The 23187-nt window shown below is 38.2% G+C and overlaps 1 protein-coding gene and 1 pseudogene across 23 annotated transcripts in view; one reads left to right on the top strand and one right to left on the bottom strand.

Moving 5' to 3' along the window:
* NRCAM (neuronal cell adhesion molecule) overlaps positions 1–23187 on the top strand; it is a 376126-nt gene that overhangs the window by 293831 nt on the left and 59108 nt on the right. For all 23 annotated transcript variants that reach the window (XM_060196425.1, XM_007528302.3, XM_007528300.3 and 20 more), the window contains 4 exons: positions 16956–17099; positions 19087–19198; positions 20741–20907; positions 21000–21147. In XM_060196425.1, coding sequence (XP_060052408.1) covers positions 16956–17099; positions 19087–19198; positions 20741–20907; positions 21000–21147 — 571 coding nt within the window. The remainder of the gene's footprint in view (positions 1–16955; positions 17100–19086; positions 19199–20740; positions 20908–20999; positions 21148–23187) is intronic.
* Positions 28–16904, bottom strand: LOC103118140 (eukaryotic translation initiation factor 1-like; annotated as a pseudogene).

Below are 23187 nucleotides of genomic sequence, written 5' to 3'. Positions count from 1 at the left end.
GAAATCCTCATTTAAGTGTCAGTGAGTTCAAAACCATTTAAAACCCATGATCTTCAGCTGGATGTCCTTAGACACTCCAAGTAATCTACAAGGAATCTCTACAAGGAACTGGCATATGTTCTTGCACTGATGCCCCTATAACTGAATTACTTCTTCATATTCTAGTTGCTCAATTATAGTACCTTTACAGGCAAATTTCTTCTGGAACATCTTCACAAGTCTCTTTTTACCATAATCATCAGCAATCCCTTAGACAATAGTAAGGATCTTCCTGATGTTTCTCAGTTGAATTCTTTTTAAAAATATTTTATTTATCAATTAAGTAATGATAGGAATAGGAGGAGAGAGAAAGAACCAGTTATCATTCTGGTACGTGTGTTGCTGGGAATTGAACACAGAACCTCATGCTTGAGAGTCTAGCACCTTATCTATCCACTGTGCCACCTCCCAGACCACCTCAGTTGAATTCTTATGTAGATATAATTCTTAGTGACAGCAACAAGCAGGTCATTATCCTTATTACATAAGCAAAGGGCTCCAAAGAGTGGAGATTCTGGGGAGCAGAGATTCCTTTTCCTAGGTGTAAAAGGCTTGTGTAGGGCAGCAGTGGAAGCCAGACTAGGTTTTTTCTTCTTTTTTTCCCCCCATGGGGGGATTAATGGTTTACAGTCAATAATCAATACAGTAATTGGTAATGTGTAAAATTTCTTAGTGTTCTGCATATCACTCTAAGCCATGGCCAAGATCCTCCTCCACCATCATGTTCCAGGACTTGAACTTCCTTTCCACTTTACTTTAGTGCAACACAACAAAACCTTGTCCAAGTTCTGCTTTGTATTTTCCTTTTTGTTCTTGTTTCTCAAATTCTGTCTGAGTGAGATCATCCTTCTTTTTCTGATTTATCTCACTTAACATGATTTTTTTCAAGATGAAATGAAGAAGGTGAATTTACTATTTTTCATAGTTGAGTAGTATTCCATTATGTATATATATTCACAACTTTCTTAGCCACTCATCTAGGTTGCTTCCTAGTTTTGGCTATCACAAATTGTGCTGCTGTAAACATAGGTATACACAGATCTTTTTGAATGTGTGTGTTTGATTCCTTTGGATATATTCCCAGGAGAAGAATTGCTGGGTCATATGGTAGGTCCATTTCTAGCTTTCTGAGAGTTTCTCCAGACTGTTCTCCACAGGGGTTGGACCAATTTACGTTCCCACTAGCAGTGCAGGAGGGCACCTTTGCCTCGACAGCCTCTCCAGCATTTGTTGTTGCTATTCTTTCTGATGTATGACATCCTCACAGAAGTGAAATGGTACCTCATTATTGTCTTTATTTGCATGTTTCTCTGACAGTCAATGACTTGAAGCATTTTTTCATACGTTTGTTGGCCTTTGGGATCTCTTCTTTGGTGAATATTTTGTTCATATTCTTTCCCCATTTTTGGATAGGGTCATTTGGGTTTTTTTTTGTTGTTGTTGCTAAGTTTGGTGAGCTCTTTATATATTTTAGGTATTAGCCTTTTGTCTGATGTATGGCATGTAAAGATCTTCTTCCATTCTATAGGGGTCTCTTTGTTAGAGTGGTGGTTTCTTCTGCTGCACAGAAGATTTTTAGTTTGATGTAGTCCCATTGATTCATTTTTGTTTTAGTCTTCCTTGCAATTGGATTTATATCATTGAAGACGCCTATAAAATTTAGATGGAAAAGAGTGCTGCCAACATTTTCTCCTAAGTACTTGATAGTTTCTAGTCTAAAGTCCAAGTCCTTGATCCTTTTGAAGTTTACTGTTGGATGTAGGTAATTGTACTGGATCAGTTTCATTCTTCTGCATGTTCAACCCAACTTTCCCAACACCATTTTTTTTTTACATTTTTAAAAGTTTTATTTATAAAATGGAAATATTGACAAGACCATAGGATAAGAGGGGTACAATTCCACACAATTCCCACCACCAGAATAGCTTTCCTATTCTTTATCCCCCTGGAAGTATGGACCCAGGATCATTATGGGGTGCAGAAGGTGAAAGGTCTAGCTACTGTAATTGCTTCCCCGCTGAACATGGGCATTGACAGGCTGATCCATGCTCACAGCCTGTCTCTCTCTTTCCCTAGTGGGGCAGGACTCTGGGGAGGTAGAGCTCCAGGACACATTGATGTGGTCCGTCTGTCTGCCCAGGGAACTCAGGTTGACATCGTAGTAGCATCTGGAACCTGGTTGCTGAAAATAGTTAATATATAAAGCAAAACAAATTGTTGATTAATCATGAACCTAAAGGCAAGAATATTGCAGAAAAGATTTGGGGTCTCCATTTTGGGAAAAGCTAGTAGGTATATTTTAGGTATATTCCAAGGGGCCCATGATTTTACTAGTTTTTGCCTGAGCCTGACATCTAATATGCAGGTGTACCCAAGTTATTGTCTGGGAAGATGGAGTCATAGTTGGAGAAAGGACTAGAAAGCTGGATCAGGGAAGAGAGTAGCTCCCAAATAAGGGGAAAGTGTATAAATAGTTACTGTAAACCACATCGATTTGATCTGGGGCCCATATTCAGTACAGGAGCCGATATAGCTTCTGCATCCTAGGTCTGAGCTCACATTCTGTCAACATCATTTTTTGAAGAGGCTTTCCTTCCTCCATTTAATGGTATGAGCCCCTTTGTCAAAGATTAGATGTCCATATGTGTGGGCAGTTATTTCTGGGCTCTCAATTCTATTCCACAGGTCAGTATGTCTATTTTTGTTCAAGTACCAGTCATTTTTTATTTTTTTAAATAAATTTAAATTTTTTATTTTGTTGCCCTTGTTGTTTTTTATTGTTGTTGTAGTTATTGTTATTGATGTTGTCGTTGTTAGACAGGACAGAGAGAAATGAGAGAGGAGGGGAAGACAGAGGAGGAGAAAAAGATAGACACCTGCAGACCTGCTTCACCACCTGTGAAGCGACTCCCTGCAGGTGGGGAGTCGGGGGCTCGAACCAGGATCCATATGCTGATCCTTGTGCTTTGCGCCAAATGTGCTTAACCCACTTCACTACCACCCGACTCCCTCATTTTTTTATTATAATAGCCCTGTAATATAGTTTGAAATCTGGGAGTGTGAGGCCTCCAGTGCTGTTCTTTATTCTGAAAATTGTTTTGGCAGTTCAAGAACTTTTTTTTGGTTCTAGATAAATTTTTGTAGCCTTTGTTCTGTTCTCTTAAAAAAAAAAGTTGGTGGGACCTTGGTAGGGATTACATTGAGTTTTTATATGCTTCTGGGTTGAATATTCATTTTTGGTAATATTAACTCTTCTAATACATGAACATGGACTATCTTTCTACGTTTTTGTGTCCTTGTCTGTTTTCTTGAATAGTGACATAATTTTGTTGAGCTAATGAATGAGATAGACATCTGGAGCATAAGGCAGAGGGAGGATTCTCCCATAATGTGATGCATTGCATGACAAAAAAAAAAAAAAATCAGATGCTATAGATGTTTGTCCTGCTTGTAAGACAGTTATCTCCAATAGAAAGATTGTTCCTGGCAGCCCTAGAGATAGTAAAGTGGCTACAGTGTTGGACTTAGAAGTATGAGGTCCCAAGTTCAATCAGTGACATCATATGTGCCAGAAGTGAAGCTCTGGTTCTCTTCTTCTGATAAGGAATTGATATGTATGTGTATATATATACATGACAATGTATTTCTTTCTTTTACACTATCTCTAAAAAAAATAAAACAAGGGAGATGGGTGGTGATGTTCCTGATTGAGTGCACACATTATGGTACACAACGACCCAGATTAAAGATCCTGTTCCCCATCTGCAGGGGTGAAGCTTTCACAAGTAGTGAAGTAGTATTACAGGTGTCTCTCTCTGTCTCTGCTCCCTCCCTTCCTTCTCAATTTTTCTCTCTCTATATCCAAAATAAAAAATAAGTAAAATATTTTTAAATACTTTAAAAAAGAAGAAAGATTATTTTGTGTGCCAATCTTTTTGAGACAAAGTGACAGAACAAAGTTAAGCTGTGGCATGTGGTGGTTATCAGAAATAGAACCTGGGACAGAATACACACAGTTCCTGTGACTTTTCTTAAGTTCTGGGTAATCTTCATTCTTTAAAGTAATGATATTAGTTTCTTTTAAAGCCCACAAGGTCTCAATTGACCTTAGCTTCCCATGCCAAAAATGACACTTACTGGAAAAAATCTGATCTGGACCTCTTGAGGGGAAAAAATTATCTAAACATTTTTTGAAAGCCTGTCTTTCAGCTACGTTTTAGCAGAGAACAGATAGAAAGAGATAACTCACATTAAGGAAGGGAGCAGTATATAAACTAAACATCAGCACCAAATCACCTCTATGTTCCTATTTTATTGACGCTAAATATTTATCATGGCTGGATAATTTATGCTTTTAATGTAATTGCACGTACTGACTAGAACTTGGCAATATTTTCTCCATTTCTTGCTTAGGTCATGGAGAGAGTGGCAGGGTTAGAAATAAACATCACTGAGAAGTTTAGACTTTTTTTTGTTCAAATGTCATGTAGTTTGTGGGAGCATCCTAAGTGTCAGAGGGTATAGGTGGGAGGAGACTAGAAATAGAACCAGTGGATATGACAAGAATAAGAAACATAGCTGCTTTAATGTAAAGAGTTTTCATCTCTAAGTATAGTTCAAATGTCCTCAAGTCTCCAGCCATCAGAGGTCACTGTTGTATTTAATACCCAAAGAAGAATATAGCCTCTGACCTTGGTCATGTGCAGGACATTACTGAGATCATTTTTTATCAGAGTCCAGGCCACTTCATTTCACTCTATTCAGCCCCATCCTCCAGCCGGCTCGTTCTCTTTAGTTTGCCAGGCTGTCACTTTGCTGCCTAGAAAAATCCTCCTACAGACCTTTCTATTAATCTTTTAAATTATAACACAGACTAATTTTTAAATCTTGGTTTAAAAGTTAGGGATAAGAGGATTACAACAGAGGATGAAGAACGTCATATGAGTATCACTCCTCACTGCTCATAGATAGCTAAAACATAGCCATTGACAGATAACTCTTCCTATTGAAGGGTTAATGGTTTAGAGTATATCTTTAACACTTAGGCACAAACTCTCATCTCCCCCTTGATTGATGTTTAGGAGTCATCGCAGGGTCCCAATCTCCTTTCATCCTGTCTCTTTCTTCCCTCCCTCAGAGTCCTTTGCTTTGGTACAATATGCCACACCCAATTCAAATTTTGTGTTTTCCCTGTTGTTTGTTCTTAATACCCACCTATAAGTGAGATCATTTGATACTGGTCTTTCTCTTTCTGGCTTGTCTCACTCAATATGATGTCTTTGGGTTCGGAGCACAGTATTGCAAAGGTGACCTCATCACCTTAATAGCTGTTAATAGTCCTCCACTGTGTATATGTATTGCAACTTCCTTAGTGATTCATACATTGTTGGGCCACATCTGGGTTGCTTCCGAGTTTGCACTTTTTAACATAATGTGCTGCTACGAATATTGGTGTACATAGATCTTTTCAGATAGCTGTTTTTGTTTTCCGTGGGTAAATCCCTAATCTTGGGACATTTCCGTTTAGGGGAGGGAGTTCAGAGTTTCTTTTAGACCTGGGAGAGAGAAAAACTCAGTTTCTGCTTAGAAGTAGCCTCAGTGTCACCCTCCCATTCACTGTCATAATAGCCTGCAAAGATACACACACACACACACACACACACACATTTACTTGTAGAGGCCAAGTATGGCATACCCATTGGAGTGCATGTATTACCATGTGCTGATGCCTGGGTTTAAGTCCCCAGTCTCCAGCCTCCAAATACAAAGGGGAAGCTTCCCAAGCATACTGTTGTTGGCCGATGTTTCTTCTTCTCTGTCTCTTCTTTCTTTCTCTGTATGTCTTTCTTTCACCCTCTATATTAAAAAATAATAATAATATGTGTTATTTTCATTACTTGAAATAAAGACAGCCTGAAAACTTGTAATGTAAAGGTTCATAAAACTGCCTTTCCTAAAACAATCTTCATCTTAAGATGGATCTGAAAACTTCTAGGAGACTTAAAATAGCATAAGCCGCTTTTTCTCATCATTAATGCCTTAAAACTGTGGGTCTAGACAGAGTAACACACCCTGTTCCATTAGTATTTCTTAGGGGATTTGTTTGTGTCACACAGCACAATAGTGATCAGATACTCTGAAACAGACAGCCTGTGTTTACTGTAAAAGGAAATGTGTTCCTGGGAGAAAATAGAGTCTAAGAGGCCAGAAAATGGGGTCTGGGTATTTCCATTCCCAATTTTAACTGTGTTTGGGAATGGCAGAAACTATAGAGAGTAGTTTGTGGCTCTACATTGAGAAGTGGTTACCACTCTCAGAAGCATGAGTGAAAACTAAAAGAATGGAAGAAAGCCCAGAACTACAAAAGAAGTTTTATGGTACAGTATCTCAATATCTGATTTTCTCACAAGTGGATACAGAATGGCCAAAAAAAAAAAAAAAAAAAAAAAAAAAGGAAAGGAAACATGCTCAGTGTGGTTTTCAGAGTTTGAAGAAGTTGGACTTTTAGAAGATTTACTCTGCATCTAAGACTTTCTGGGTTCCTCAGATAATAGGAGTGGTCATCCATCTAGTCACTTCTGAGGAAAAGTACCAGGGATTATTGAAGAGACAATTCTGTGGGGCCAGGCAGTGGCACACCCAGTTAAGAGCACATAGTACGAAATACAAGGACTCACTCAAGGATCCAGGTTAGAGTCCCTGGCTCCGCACTTAGAGCAGGGATGGATGCTTCACAAACTACAGAGCAGGTCTGCAGGTGTCTTTCTCACTCTCTATCTCTTCCCTCTCCTCTCAATTTCTCTCTGTCCTATGTAATGTAATGGGAAAAAATGGCCACCAGGAGCCCTGGATTCATAGTGCTGGCACCAAGCTCCAGTGATAACCCTGGAGGAAAAAATAAATCTGTCATGGGCTGGTTGTGACACATCCATTAGAGCATAGATTGTACCATGTGCAATGACACATCCCCACAAGCTGGGAGGGTTTTGGGGAGGGAGGGCTTTACAAGTAGTGGATTAGTACTTCAAGTGTCTCTTCATATCTCTCTCTGTCTCTCTATCAAAAACCAGAAAGAAAATTAGAAAAAAAAATTTTTTACTTTATTTATTTTGATAGAACAGAGATAAATTGAGGGGGAGGGGAGATAGGAAGAGACAGAGAGACATCTGCAGCACTGCATCGCTACTCATGAAGCTTTCCCTCTGCAGCTGGGGATCAGTATCAGGGTCTTGAACCTGGGTGCTTGTGCATGATAATATGTGTGCTTAATTAGGTGTACCACCACCCAGCCCCAAGAAAAAAATTTAAATGGCTGCTAGAAGCTGTGAAGTTGTGTAGTTACCAAATCCCCAGTTATAACCCTAGTGACAGAGAGATAGAGATAGAGAGATAGATAGGGAGGACACAAATCTTTGGGTACAGCCAGAATGCAGTCATCATAAGCAGGAAAAATGGAAGTCCTAGTAGGTGTGTCTGTGATATAAGAACAAGAAGAGAGTAAATAATGAAACTGATCTTTCTCTTGATACTGTTGGCTTGATGATTTTCCAACCCCAGTAGGAACCTTTCAGGGAACCTTGTAATTCCCGTTGTATTAATTTTAAAAATGAACTCATAGATGCCCACCCTTACCCTTCCTGCCTGCCCCTGCACCCCTCCCCCCAACCCACATACATCTCTAACATTTGTAAGGAGGAGGGATCCACTGAGAAAGGGGACTGTAAGGGAGGGGGACGTGAGAGAGTAGTTCTAGTAGATAAGATAGGCCCTTCTTCTGCTATGATCTCCCAAGTTATCTGATTAGGTCCACAACAGAAAAAGAAAAAAAAGTCTTTAATCAGATTAAGAATTAATTTTTTTCTAGTATCGCCAAATTACTGGTCAAATCCTCGCCAGAAAGACAAAAGGAATGTAGGGCTGGCAAGATAGGACCCATTTGGGTAGTGCACTTGCTTTTTCACATGTGTGATCTAGGTTTGAGTCTGGCTTCCACCACACTGGAGGAAACTTCAGGTATTTTTGTGTGTATGAACCCTGAGCCTCGTGGACCATGATTTTACCAATCAGAGTGGCAAGGGAGAGTGGGTACCATAGCATCAGAATTTACCTTCTTGCCATGCCGTCTCCCATGTAGTTCTGGAGCTGGAGTCTGTCACCTGCTAAACTACCTCCCCTTTCCTACTTGTAGGATTTTAGTCACTCTGTATGTGAGTTGTATTGGTTTTCTCAGATTCTTCCACATGGAACACACATAATATCTTCCCATTATTGTGTTAAGAGAGTGTGGAGGAAAAGGAATAAAGGGGCTAAGAAAAGAGAGAAAGGGAGTCGGGTAGCGCAGCGGGTTAAGCGCACGTGGCACGAAGCGCAAAGATTGGCATAAGGATCCCAGTTCGAGCCCCTGGCTCCCCACATGCAGGGGAATCACTTCACAGGCAGTGAAGCAGGTCTGCAGGTGTCTGTCTTTCTCTCCCCCTCTGTCTTCACCTCCTCTCTCCATTTCTCTCTGTCTTAACAAAGACATCAATTACAACAGTAATAACTATAACAACAATAAAAATGGGCAACAAGAAAGAAAATAAATAAATTTTTAAAAATTAAAAAAAGAATGGAGAGAAGATCTCTTCATGGAACAATTACATGTTTTATTCATAATTAAGGGAGAGAACTGAAAGCCACTGTGTTGACACACAGTGAACAGCCAGAAAGTTGAGGAATATTAAAATATACACCCAAGATGCCAAGGCATATTTCTTCTTCATTTGTTCAGTTTTTGAATGGCTAAGTTCACATCCTTTTATAGGAGATGGAGTAAAAACATAAAAAATAAATACCAGAGGTATGAAAGTAGCTCACCCAGTAGAGTGCACACTTTACCATGAACAAGAGCACTTCCCCCCAGGTACCACATGGAAGCAATATGCAGAGCAGAAGTTTCCTGAGTAGTGGAGCTATGCTATGTTATTTGATTGCACTATGTCTCTCACCTCCTAATGAAAAAAAAAAAAAGTCCACTTGGAGTAGTGGAATTGTATAAGCATGAAGCACCAATGAAAATCCTTGTGGCAGAAAAATAAAATTCAACTTCTTACCTGGAGATTTGTTAAATGCTTTAGCCAAATGTTCAGATTTTAATAGATAGCTATAAAGTAGCCTAACTCAGAAAACCTAAGCCTTAATCCCATGTTAGACAAACCACTAAGTGGCCCCATCTATTGTGTTTCAGCTCCAAATCCTTCTAATGTTTGTTTCACAAAATTCTTTATAAAATAAGGTTGCAAAACATTAAGTGAAAAATATTTTAAAAGTTGACAGTGCTTCATACATGTAACAGGGCACTGGTTATTATTTTCATTATCTAAATGTTATACATATTTAGTTTTATCCAGTGGTACCAAGAGAGTTCAGGTAAAACAAAGTATTTTCAGAAGTCTGTCATCCCTGCTCTGGATATTACTTTTAGGACCTTAAGTTATTGTGGTGATTCTGTGCTCTTAAATTTTACCCTAGAAGTTTATTGGTTATTCCCAGAATTGAATTAATTTCTTTTTATAAGTTGTGTGGATGCTACAGTTACCCCCACCAAACAGCCAGCATGCAAGTCTAACATCTTTGAATATTTCTGCAATCTGACTTTGGTCTTTGTCTGGGTACCAGCTGAGCCTCCATATGCCACTGTGACAGTTCCAAAGTTGGTTTGTGTTTCTTTAGTGAGTACTTAAGGAAAATGTAGCCCAAACCCAAACCCCCATGGAGATAGAGATCTGCTTATTTACTCTTCTCTAGAGGGTGCATTTTATTCCCAAATATCTTGACAAAAAATAAATATTTGGAGACCATTTCAATTACCAGAGCTGTGGCAAATACAGTCAAATGCATTTTAGATAGAGAGAAACAGGGGAAAGAGCTGAAATCAAAGAAAGATACAACTGTGAGCATCGTAAAAGCTTTTAAAAAAATGCTTTATGTTTTGCTTAAAGAGTTCCTTCCTGGAGAAAGACTGCCTTTGCTAAATGTGCTGGCCTCTCATGTTGGTGGTAACTTTTTTATCATTATTTTAAAAAGCACATTACATAAAATATGCCACCTGAGCCATTTTAAGAAAGGCAGTTCAGCGGTGTTAAGTGCATATACACTGTTTCACTGTTGTGAAATAAATATCCAGAACATTTCCAGGTTGCAAACTGGAGCTGTATATACATTAAGCAATACAAGTTGATATAACTTGAAGAACTTAATACACTGCAGGAATTTGAGGTGCTCTCACAGTCTGTCACCAATCCAGAGAGATTCATCCTAGAGTTCTCCCAGGGCCTCCTCATGATCTGAAATGCCCAGTGTATTTCTGGCTCTCCACTGCTGTCATGTCCACAGAAGTGAAGTTACAATGGATATAGATGTGGTTACTGGCTGCCCCCTAAGGAATTCTAACAGTGTGTGTCTCCAACAACTGAGACTAATTTTCAGGAAAAGAGACATAGAAACCCTGCTCCTTTGTTATGTCTTGTTAATAAAGTAAAGGGAATTTTCTGAGAGCAAGAGAGTTAAAAAAAAAAAAAGTCCCTGTGACACTAGACTTGTGATCTGGGCAAAGAAAGTGGCACACTACGTCCTCAAGTTACCTGGATACAAGATAACAGTTCATGTTTTAAGGAAAGGTGACATTTCTGCTCTCTGCTGACATTTACAAATAAAATCTACACACTATAAAAGCAACTAGAGTTTGTATTTGTCTTATGGTTGGAAGAAAATTTTCTTTAATGGAAAATTTTAAACTGTTATTCTCTGAGAGCTGGACAGTGTCTCACCCAGTTGAGCTCACTCAACAATGTGCAAGGACTTGGGTTCAAGTTCCACTCCCCATGTGCAAGGGAAACTTAATGAGCAGTGCAGTAAGGCTGCAGATATCTCTTTATCTCTCCCTCCCTAGCTCCTATTTCTCTCTAAATTTCTCTCTTATCAAATTTTAAAAAAAAAGGGAAAATGGCTGCCAGGAGTGGTGCATTTGTCGTAAAGGCACCAAGCCCAAGCAATAACCTTAGTGGCCACAAAATAATAATAATAATAAAAACTTTAATATAAAAAATAATAGGTACTTCAGCACCTAGAGAAAGAAGAAGGGAAAAGGAAAGAAATTCCAAAGTAGTAACAGGTGCAGGTGTGACTTAGAAATGAAGAGGAAGCAGGACCATAGGAAAAATGGGCAAATGAACACACACACACAGTTATAGAAATAATAATCTACCCATATCTGTGACCTTGGTAGGTCACAGTACTGCGGTTTCTAATGTAGGGGATGGGGACACAGAATGCTGGTGGTGGGAATGGTGCAGAATTATATTAACTTATATTTAATTAATTATGTTAATTAATTAAATCACTAAAGGTAGGAGCTAAAATGCCAACTCAAAATTTCATTTTTATTTTTTTTAATTTTTTTAAAAACACAATCGATAGTTAATGTTATCATCACATTATTTGGTAATTGGGTTAACTTTGAAAAGTCCTTTTGTTAGGGTTTGCTGTACAGTACCCAGTATCTTGTATATAGCTATGCTATTGGTTGCTTCTGGTCTACTTGGTCTAGGCTTTTGAGAGAGTCTGCATATCAATTACACAGCCTATATATTGAAAAGATTCAGTTTGTGCGTTTTTTATTTTTATTTTTATTTATTTTTATTTTTTATTTTTTATTTAAGAAAGGATTAATTAACAAAACCATAGGGTAGGAGGGGTACAACTCCACACAATTCCCACCACCCAATCTCCATATCCCACACCCTCCCCTGATAGGTTTGCCATTCTCTATCTCTCTGGGAGCATGGACCCAGGGTCATTGAGGGCTGCAGAAGGTAGAAGGTCTGGCTTCTGTAATTGCTTCCCCGCTGAACATAGGCATTGACTGGACGGTCCATAACACATTAACTTCTAACTTACTATTGTGAAGGTTCAAAGAAACAGTTACTCTAAACAAAATTATGTGTAACAAAATCATACCTTTGAATAACATCATTTCCTCCATCATGTCTTAATAACATGGATGAAAAAGATACTGTGTAGATAATAAATGAATTTATTTGAAGACTACTTGCTGTATAATTCCAGAAGAGGAGAATAGTGTAACAAGCTTCACCACTTGTTTATAATTTAATTTCATTTCATTGTGTTGATTAGGTTGTGATCGGCAGATGCAATATTATTTGATATGGATTGGGAGAGGCATACGGGAAAGTGGGCCCTATCCAATGGTTCCAGGACTAGGGGAAGTATAGGCTCTATAGTGGAGATGTGAGGTTTCTGCTGTCTTAGGGTTCAAAAAGACAATCGATAGTTAATGTTATCATCACATTATTTGGTAATTGGGTTAACTTTGAAAAGTCCTTTTGTTAGGGTTTGCTGTACAGTACCCAGTATCTTGTATATAGCTATGCTATTGGTTGCTTCTGGTCTACTTGGTCTAGGCTTTTGAGAGAGTCTGCATATCAATTACACAGCCTATATATTGAAAAGATTCAGTTTATGCGTTTTTTTATTTTTATTTTTTTAATTTTTTATTTTTTATTTAAGAAAGGATTAATTAACAAAACCATAGGGTAGGAGGGGTACAACTCCACACAATTCCCACCACCCAATCTCCATATCCCACACCCTCTCCTGATAGCTTTCCCATTCTCTATCCCTCTGGGAGCATGGACCCAGGGTCATTGTGGGTTGCAGAAGGTAGAAGGTCTGGCTTCTGTAATTGCTTCCCCACTGAACATGGGCGTTGACTGGTCAGTCCATACTCCCAGTCTGCCTCTCTCTTTCCCTAGTAGGGTGGGTCTCTGGAGAAGCGGAGCTCCAGGACACATTGGTGGGGTCTTCAATCCAGGGAAGCCTGGCCGGCATCCTGATGGCATCTGGAACCTGGTGACTGAAAAGAGAGTTAACATACAAAGCCAAAAAAATTGTTGAGCAATCATGGACCCAAAGCTTGGAATAGTGGAGAGGAAGTGTTAGGGAGGTACTCACTGCAAACTCTAGTATACTGCTTTCAGGTATATATTTTGCAGTAGTTTATGGATACGTGTGAACATATGCTCTCTCTCACAGAAACTGGTGTATATCTAGGTTTTGGGACTTTGTTAGAAAGTGAACCACCTGAGATGGAATTAGAGTATATTGTGAAAGGAAAGGTCTTACCCGAGTAATGAAGCTGAAGGGTTGTCATTCCACACGTGAAGTCTATGGACACAGTCTGAAGTGAAGCATGTTGAGGTGGCAATCGTTGCGTTGGTTAGGTTGTGACTGGCAGATGCAATATTATTTGAAATGGATTGGGAGAGGCATACGGGAAAGTGGGCCCTATCCAATGGTTCCAGGACTGGGGGAAGTAGGGGCTCTATAGTGGAGGTGTGAGGTTCCTGCTGTCTTAGGGTTCAAAAAGACAATCGATAGTTAATGTTATCATCACATTATTTGGTAATTGGGTTAACTTTGAAAAGTCCTTTTGTTAGGGTTTGCTGTACAGTACCCAGTATCTTGTATATACCTGTGCTATTGGTTGCTTCTAGTCTACTTGGTCTAGGCTTTTGAGAGAGTCTGCATATCAATTACACAGCCTATATATTGAAAAGATTCAGTTTGTGTTTTGAAAAACTTCAAGACATACAATTAATTTTCCCCCTCATATTAATTAACTAGTAATTTATATGACTACATTTTACTAGGAGTGTACATAAACACCATTCCCACCACCAAAAGACTGTGACCCATCCCTCCCACTCACTCTCACCCCCCACTGTCCCAGGAAGCTGCATGTCTACCCCTCACCACAGGGTTTTTACTTTGATGCCCTACTTACAATTTGGTCAGATCCTGCTTTTAGTTTCCCTTTCAGATCTTCTTACTCAACTTCTGTTGATGAGTGAGATCATCCCATACTCATCTTTATCTTTCTGACTTAGCTCACTTAACATAGTTCCTTCTAGCTGTGTCCAAGATGTGTCAGAGAAGGTGGGTTCATTGTTCTTGATAGCTGCATAGTATTCCATTGTGTATATATACCACAGCTTTCTCAGCCACTCATCTGTTGCTGGGCACCTGGGTTGCTTCCAGGTTTTAGCTATTATGAATTGTGCTGCTATGAACATAGGAGTACACACCTCTTTTTGGTTGGGTGTTATGGAGTCAGTCCTTGGGGTATAACCCCAGGAGAGGAATTACTGGATCATATGGAAGGTCCATGTCTAGCCTTCTGAGAGTTTTCCAGACTGCTCTCCACAGAGGCTGGACCAATTTACATTCCCACCAGCTATGTAAAAGGGTTCCTCTGTCCCCACAACCTCTCCAGCATTTGTTGCTGCTGTCCTTTTTGATGTATACCATTCTTACAGGAGTGAGGTGGTATCTCAATGTTGTCTTAATTTGCATTTCTCTGACAATCAGTGCCCTATAGCAGTTTTTCATATGTTTGTTAGCCTTTTGGATCTCGTCTGAGGTGAATGTTTTGTTCATATCCTCTGCCCATTTTTGGATGGGGTCATTTGCTTTTTTGGTGCTAAGTTTGCTGAGCTCTTTATATATTTTGGTGATTAGTTTCATGTCTGATGTATGGCATGTGAAGATCTTCTCCCATTCTGTCAGGGGGCTCTTTGTTTGTTTAATAGTTTCTTTGGATATGCAGAAGCTTTTCAATTGATGTAGTCCCATTGGTTTGTTTCTGCTTTAGTCTTCCTTGCAATTGGGTTTGATTCATCAAAGATGTCTTTGAGGTGTAGGTGGGAAACTGTTTTACCAATGTTTTCCTCTAAGTATTTGATTGTTTCTGGTCTGACATCCAGGTCTTTGATCCATTTGGAGTTGATTTTTTTTTCTGACGAGATAAAGTGGTTCAGTTTCATTCTTCTGCATGTTACAACCCAGTTTTCCCAGCACCATTTATTGAAGAGAGCATCCTTTTCCCATTTAATCCTTTCGGCTCCCTTATCAAAGATTAGATTTCTGGGCTTTCAATTCTGTTCTACTGGTCTGTGTGCCTATTTTTGTTCCAGTACCATGCTCTTTTGATAATGTTAATGGCTTTATAATATAGTTTAAGGTCTGGGAGTGTGATGCCTCCATTTCTGTTTCTTTTCCTTAAGATGGTTTTGGCAATTCTAGGTGTTTTCAGGTTCCAGATAAATGATTGTAGTGTTTGTTCTATTCTCTGAAAGAAGCTTGGTGGAACTTTGACGGGTATTGCATTAAATTTTTATGTGGCTCTGGGGAGAATATTCATTTTGATGATATTTATTCTTCCAATCCATGAGCATGGGATATCTTTCCATTTCTTGGTATCAGTTTCTATTTCCTTGAGTAGTGACACATAGTTTTCAGTATATAAGTCTTTCACTTCTTTGGTCGACTTTATTCCTAGGTATTTGATTGATTTTGCTGAAACAGTAAATGGGAGTGATTTCTGGGTGTCTTCTTCTTCAGATTTAGTGTTTGCATAAAGAAATGCCACTGATTTTTGTACATTGATTGTGTAGCCTGATACCTTGTTATATTGCCTAATAACTTCCAGTAGTTTTCTGCTGGATTCTTTAGGTTTTTCTATGTATACTATCATATCATCTGCAAATAGTGAGAGCTTGACTTCTTCCCTCAAAATTTCTTATTACTCAAAATTATTTATTATTACTCAAAATTTCTTATTACGTTCCTATCACTGGTTGAACTGGAGGATCTGGGATGACTTCATAAATTAACTAATGATTGTGATTAGAATATTGAACAACTGCTCTATGAAAGTAAATTTGTGTGATTTTGAGTCTCTAAGTTTTCGGTAAATAATTGTAGAATTAGCAGAAAACTAAGAATAAGTGAGCATAATATCTTGAATATGTGTAATAAAACAGTGATAAATACCTGTGTTTTGATTTATTTTTGTTAAAGTGAGCAAACAAACCTCTGATAAGCTATTTGAGTTTTAGTGTAATAAAGTACCCAACGTGTGGTGGTCACTTTGTCTTAGATGCACATTCTTTCCTGGCATCAAAGAAAATAAATGATGTTTGGAGTGAAAGCAAAGGCTACTTAAGTGGCTCAAATTGCAAATGGAGTTTAAGAAAAAGAATGCTGTAATTTAGCTTTTATTTCGATCAGCTTGCTGAGACAGATACCAATTATGCCCTTATAGTTCATTTTTAAAGCAATGTAAGGTCACCACCTAAAGTTTAGCATTCACAAAAAGGAATTTATCTCCAACAGAACAGCAGCAGTTCCAAAATGCTGAACTTATTCTCACCATTATTGCCCAGCAAGTTCCATTCCACTTCAGTAGCAGTCAGTACAGGTCGTAACATTTTTTAAAGTATTTATGAGATTTAGCTGAAAATTCAGTCCTCAAAGAAATCTTACCCAATTTATTTCCACTTCAGCCTCATGCATTTTCAAAGCAGAAAAGATATTTCTTCTCATTCTCTTTTGAGCTCTATATTTATTTATGCTTATATCTGTCTATTTTTAATAAAAAGACTCTTGAAAGACTCAGGCATAAATGAACTTGAGGATTTTTTGTATTTTCTTGCTAGCTTCTGCTGCCTTCTCTTGACAATTGACTTGTCTCTCATTAGTAACTGCAGTTTCTTTGGGAACAAGGCAATGCTTCCCTGTATTTGTTATGTACAAACTTTCACCTAATTTGTGCTTATGTGTTTATCTTTCAAAATAGTATTGTCTTATAGAATCAATTCACTTGAAGCTGAATTAATATTGAGCTTATATTCTTGCTGATAACTGATTAAATTCTGAAAATATTGGGGTTTTGTCTGTGTTCTTATACTGTACATATTTCGATTATTCTGTACTTCTACTATAAGCGTTACACGTTTAATATACATCTCTTAAGCAGAGAACTAATTATATACATCTTGTTTTTTATATCCAAACAGTTGCTCCTGATGACCCTAGCAGAAAAATTGATGGTGATACCATCATTTTTTCAAATGTTCAAGAAAGATCAAGTGCAGTGTATCAGTGCAATGCTTCTAATGAATATGGATATTTACTGGCAAATGCATTTGTAAATGTCCTTGGTAAGTGCTCTTGTTCTTATAGACAAGACAAATTAAGTTAACATTTGCTGTTGCTTTACATTCATTCAGCAAAAATATATATTGAAAATCTATTATGTGCCATGCACAGTACTTGTAATTTTAAGGGCATGTGTAGATGTAAAAGATACAAACTTTGCTCTAATGGGTATTACATTCTTATCTTAATGTTGTGAAAAATTACAAAATTCTTCTTTGTAAAAATAACCAAATGTTCATATACCCCCTTATGATTACAATAAATGTAAACTCTTTGGAAAGAAAAATAGTATTAGTCTGCTGTGACTAAGTGAATGCTACTATTGTCCCATTCATAAAAACTGAGATGTGAATAATAATTTCATGATTGTATTTTTTAAAATAAATAATATAGATGTTTGACTTCCACCAAAGTCACACTTGTACACTTATTTATTAATCCATAATACTATGTTTAGGAAACTGTGACATACTCAAACCTATTCTGAAATGGTTGATTTATGTGAACATTGCATATTTGTTTCATTTGAACAAAGTATATAAAATATCAAACTTGTTAAAAACTCACCTAAGAATTGTTTCATAGTGACTGTATTTCAGCCGTAATAAGTACAATAGTATAAGTATAATAACTATAATAGACTCCCTTTTCAAATAGAATTAGTTAGGAAGTCGACTGGTACTTTGCATTTTTTCCCGTGAGTTTAAATTGAAGATCAAGAGGGCAGGCAGTGGTACACCTGGTAAAGCACATGCATTACTATGCTTGAGGACCCTGGTTCAAGTTCGTGATCACTACTTGCAGGGGGAAAGCTTCACAGGTAGTGAAGCCGTGCTATGTATTTCCCTCCTTTTATACTTACTTCCTGTCAGGAAAAAAGAAAGGAGGGAGGGAGGAAGGGAGGAAGAAAGGAAGGAAGGAAGGAAGGAAGGAAGGAAGGAAGGAAGGAAGGAAGGAAGGAAAAAGGAGTGAGGGGAAGCCACCAGAGACATTGGAGTCATCTTGTAGACACCAAGCCCTAGAAATAACCTTGGTGGCAATAAAAGAAAAAATAGTAAAGAGAAAAGATAAGTAGCTAAGATATTGATATTTCTGCTATTGGGCACCTGGGTTCCTTCCAGGTTTTAGCTATTATGAATTGTGCTGCTATGAACATAGATGTGCACATATCTTTTTGGTTGGGTGTTATGGAATCCTTAGTGTATATCCCCAGGAGAGGAATTGTTGGGTCATATGGAAGGTCCATGTCTAGCCTTGTGAGAGTTCTCCAGACTGCTCTCCAGAGAGGCTGGACCAATTGACATTCCCACCAGCAGTGCAGAAGGGTTCCTCTGTCCCTACAGCCTCTCCAACATTTGTTGCTGCTGTCCTTTTTGATGTATGCCATTCTCACAGGAGTGAGGTGGTATCTCAATGTTGTCTTTATTTGCATTTCTCTGACAATCAGCGATCTGGAACAGTTTTTCATATGTTTGTTAGCCTTTTGGATCTCCTCTGAAGTGAATGTCTTGTTCAGATACTGATATTTCAAAATCTGGTTTCTGAATCTGTCTTTAGTCATTAGCTCTCTGCTGTTTTCTATCATCTTGTGTGTTCCTTTGCAGTTATGTTGAGCTAATCATTCAGGAAAAAATTCTTGGTCATTATTTTGTGCCAGGTAAGGTACTTATTTATTTAGAGAAAACAATGGAAAGGCCCATTCCCTGCTTGCTAGGTACTCACACTATAGTAGTAGATATAGATGAATTAGTCCTCCACCAACACAATGTGCCTGGGTAAGATTTGAAGCATAGGACAACTGGATCAATCATAACATTTTTTTCTCCTTGAGTGAAGTCAAGTTATGAATCTGATACAGAACATAGGGGGAGAAATGTCAGTTCTTTTTTATCATAAACTAATTATGTCTAATCAATAAGATATATATAGTGGGCCTGAATGATTATTTCATATTAATATTTACTTTTCTTGCAAAAAATGTTTTTTTAGCTGAGCCACCACGAATCCTTACGTCTGTAAATACACTCTACCAGGTCATTGCAAATAGACCTGCTTTGCTAGATTGTGCCTTTTTTGGGTCTCCTCTGCCTACCATTGAATGGTAAGTAGTTCCTTCCTTGCTTTGTATTTCCCATTGCTGTAGCTTTCAAGTTCATCAGTATGTTGGGTGTTGGTAAAAGAATAGAAAAGGCAGAATCTATCCAGATAATTATTAATTATTAAATTCACTCATTTAGTAGGTATGGGAGCAGAATACATACCCCAAAGCATGTCACTTAAATCAGAGAATCCTATGAATTCAAGTCAGTTGAAATCAGCAGACTCAGAATTTCTTTTAAAAATGGCACATAAAAATAATCATAATGGATACTTAGACAAATAACTCAATATGACCCAAAAATTGTTTTAAGTGAAACATATACATGGAAACACATTCAAGTGTGAATCATTCTGAATTCTTGCATGGCAATTTGTTCTACCACTGGGGTTGTTTCACATGCAGTTTGGTAGTAATTTTTTAACCGCAGAAGGAAAATAATCTACATGTCCAAACCTGTACTATCTACTACTGATCAGATTTAAGAAAACAAGAATTATGGTAGTTGGTGTAGTTAAACTTTGTCGATAAAAATAAACACATTTATTACCTTTAAAAATTCCTTTCTCTCCATGAGCTGACCTCACCTTAGACACATTTAAGGTTATGCAAAAAAAAAATCATTCACAAGTGCTAAATACCTTCACATGTATGATTCATTTTTTGTCAACCTCAAAGGTATATGCGAATATTTTTTAAGAAAATTACTATCAATACAGGTGCTTTCATTAATGATGACTGGAAAGACCTAGTTAAAAGATATGCCTTGATAATAAAATAAAATTTCGTTGGAGGAGTTTCAAAGCTCAAAATCAAAATTTACCAGTGTTCATTGTTAATACCTGAGCTTCCTAACATGTATCAAGTCAAATCCTCCTGTCTTCTCTCCTCCCATGTAAGACCATTCCCTATCATGTACAATACCTGATAGTCTTCTTCAACTTCCTAACTAGTTTATTGTAGCATGAGCTGGAGGAGGCAAGACTAGGATACTTAACATTTCAGAAAGAGTAAGTGAATAAAAATGTGACCATGGGGGCCTGGCAGTTGTGCACATGACACAAAGTGTAAGCACTGGCATAAGGATTCTGGTTAAGCCTCTGGCTCCCCACCTGCATGGGGGGTCGCTTCACAAGTGGTGAAGCACGTCTGCAGGTGTCTGTCTTTCTCTCCCCCTCTTTGTCTTCCCCTCCTCTCTCCATTTCTCTCTGTCCTATCAAACAACAATGACAACAACGATAAACAACAAGGGCAACAAAAAGGAAAATAATGGCCTCCAGGAGCAGTGGATTCATAGTGCAAACACAAGCCCCAGCGATAACCCTGGAGGAAAAAAAAATGATAAGAAATAAAATGTGAGCATTCATATTTTTATTATGCCAGACACTGCTGGGTTCCATCAATATAGTATGCTCATGCATATTCCAAATATCTCTTGATGCTATAATACAGATCATGGTTATATTGATTTTGAACATGGAATTATATGCGACTTCAAATTATGTGCTTTCTTTTTTTCTCACTGTCATCATTTCGGTAATGAAGGTTTAAAGGAGCTAAAGGCAGTGCTCTTCGTGAAGATATTTATGTTTTACATGAAAATGGAACTTTGGAAATCCCTGTGGCTCAGAAGGACAGTACAGGAACTTATACATGTGTTGCACGAAATAAATTAGGAATGGCAAAGAATGAAGTTCGCTTAGAAATCAAAGGTAAAAGGAGGAGAAGACAACTTTTTGAAATTTGATAAGGCTAGGAGAATTCTCCAGGTGGGATAATAGATAATTATTACTTTAAATTTCAGATCCCACAAGAATCATTAAACATCCTGAATATGCAGTTGTGCAAAGAGGGAACACTGTGTCCTTTGAATGCAAAGTGAAACATGATGAGACCTTAATCCCCACTGTCACATGGCTGAAGGACAGTGGTGAACTGCCCAATGATGGAAGGTATCTGAAGATGATTTCTTTTATTTTTGTTGGTTCTCTCTTTAATCTGCCATTGAACTAAAGTTTTATTGCATAGTGACTTGATGTTTTTCAGTTTCTGAAGTATACTGTCTCCAAAGAAAATTTGCATTTTCTCCTTACTGTAAAATGTTCAGACTTAAAAGGGTATTCGGTTATTGAAATAAGACCCTGGGAATATTTGTTTATTTTTGTATGTTGGTCTCTTGTGTAACCCAGAATGGGAAAAAGCTTTTAGGTCTTGGACAGTATCCATTGTTTTCTACAGTGAAGTCTCAACAGATGTTTTCATTGCCATTCTACAAATAAGCAGAAATATGATCTCTTTAATCACCAGAATGCACCTGAATCCTTATCAGTATTTTTTTATTTTTTTTATTTAAGAAAATATTAATTAACAAAACCATAGGGTAGAAGGGGTACAATTCCACACAATTCCCACCACCCATTCTCCATATCCCACCCCCTCCCCTGATAGCTTTCCCATTCTTTATCCCTCTGGGAGCATGGACCCAGGGTCATTGTGGGTTGCAGAAGGTAGAAGGTCTGGCTTCTGTAATTGCTTCCCCACTGAACATGGGCGTTGACTGGTCAGTCCATACTCCCAGTCTGCCTCTCTCTTTCCCTAGTAGGGTGGGTCTCTGGAGAAGCGGAGCTCCAGGACACATTGGTGGGGTCTTCAATCCAGGGAAGCCAGGCCGGCATCCTGATGATATCTGGAACCTGGTGACTGAAAAGAGAGTTAACATACGAAGCCAAACAAATTGTTGAGCAATCATGGACCCAAAGCCTGGAATAGTGAAGAGGAAGTGTTAGGGGGATACTCACTGCAAACTCTAGTGTACTTCTGCTTTCAGGTATATATTTTGCACTAGTTTACAGATACATGTGAACATATGCTCTCTCTCACAGAAACTGGTGTATGTCTAGGTTTTGGGACTTTGTTAGAAAGTGAACCACCTGAGATGAAATTAGAGTATACTATGAAAGGAAAGGTCTCACCTGAGTAATGAAGCTGAAGGGTTGTCATTCGACACGTGAAGTCTATGGACACAGTCTGTAGTGAAGCATGTTGAGGTGGCAGTCATTGCGTTGGTTAGGTTGTGATCAGCAGATGAAATATTATTTGAAATGGATTGGGAGAGGCATACGGGAAAGTGGGCCCTATCCAATGGTTCCAGGACTGGGGGAAGTAGGGGCTCTATAGTGGAGGTGTGAGGTTCCTGCTGTCTTAGGATTCAAAAAGACAATCGATAGTTAATGTTATCATCACATTATTTGGTAATTGGGTTAACTTTGAAAAGTCCTTTTGTTAGGGTTTGCTGTACAGTACCCAGTATCTTGTATATACCTGTGCTATTGGTTGCTTCTGATCTACTTGGTCTAGGCTTTTGAGAGAGTCTGCATATCAATTACACTGCATATATTGAGAAAAGATTCAGTTTGTGTTTTGAAAAACTTCGAGACATACAATTAATTTTCCCCCTCGTATTAATTAACTAGTCATGTATATGACTACATTTTACTAAGAGTGTACATAAACACCATTCCCACCACCAAAAGACTGTGACCCATCCCTCCCACCCACTCCCACCCCCCACTGTCCCAGGAAGCTGCATGTCTACCCCTTACCTCAGGGTTATTACTTTGGTGCCCTACTTATCAGTATTTTAAAAGAAACGAGTTTTTATTTGGATGTGGAATTTTCTTTTTGATTTTACATAAGACCACAGAAAGGGATGGGAAAATCAAAACAATAGCACCTGAGAATATTGCAGTTCACTTGCTTGGAATAGAAGAGAAAGGTCATACATACCATTTTCAGGGTGAGGGCTTTACTTTAGTAAAGTTGAATATGTGACTGTTAGCTACTGAACCGCTATTGGAAGGAATGCTGTATACTGGTGGAACTTACCTCTGTGGTTCATTTGTATGCCCTCTGATAGATACCAAAGAGAACCTTACAGCCTTTTCTGTATGCTCATAATTTCCATCTTGTTCAGTCTTTTAGCTGATCAGTTT

This window comes from Erinaceus europaeus, chromosome 8 (genome assembly GCF_950295315.1).
Source record: "Erinaceus europaeus chromosome 8, mEriEur2.1, whole genome shotgun sequence".
In the NCBI taxonomy this organism is placed as follows: Eukaryota; Metazoa; Chordata; class Mammalia; order Eulipotyphla; family Erinaceidae; genus Erinaceus; species Erinaceus europaeus.
The sequence above is the reverse complement of the archived record's forward strand: the minus strand, read 5'-3'. Positions and strand labels throughout refer to the sequence as shown.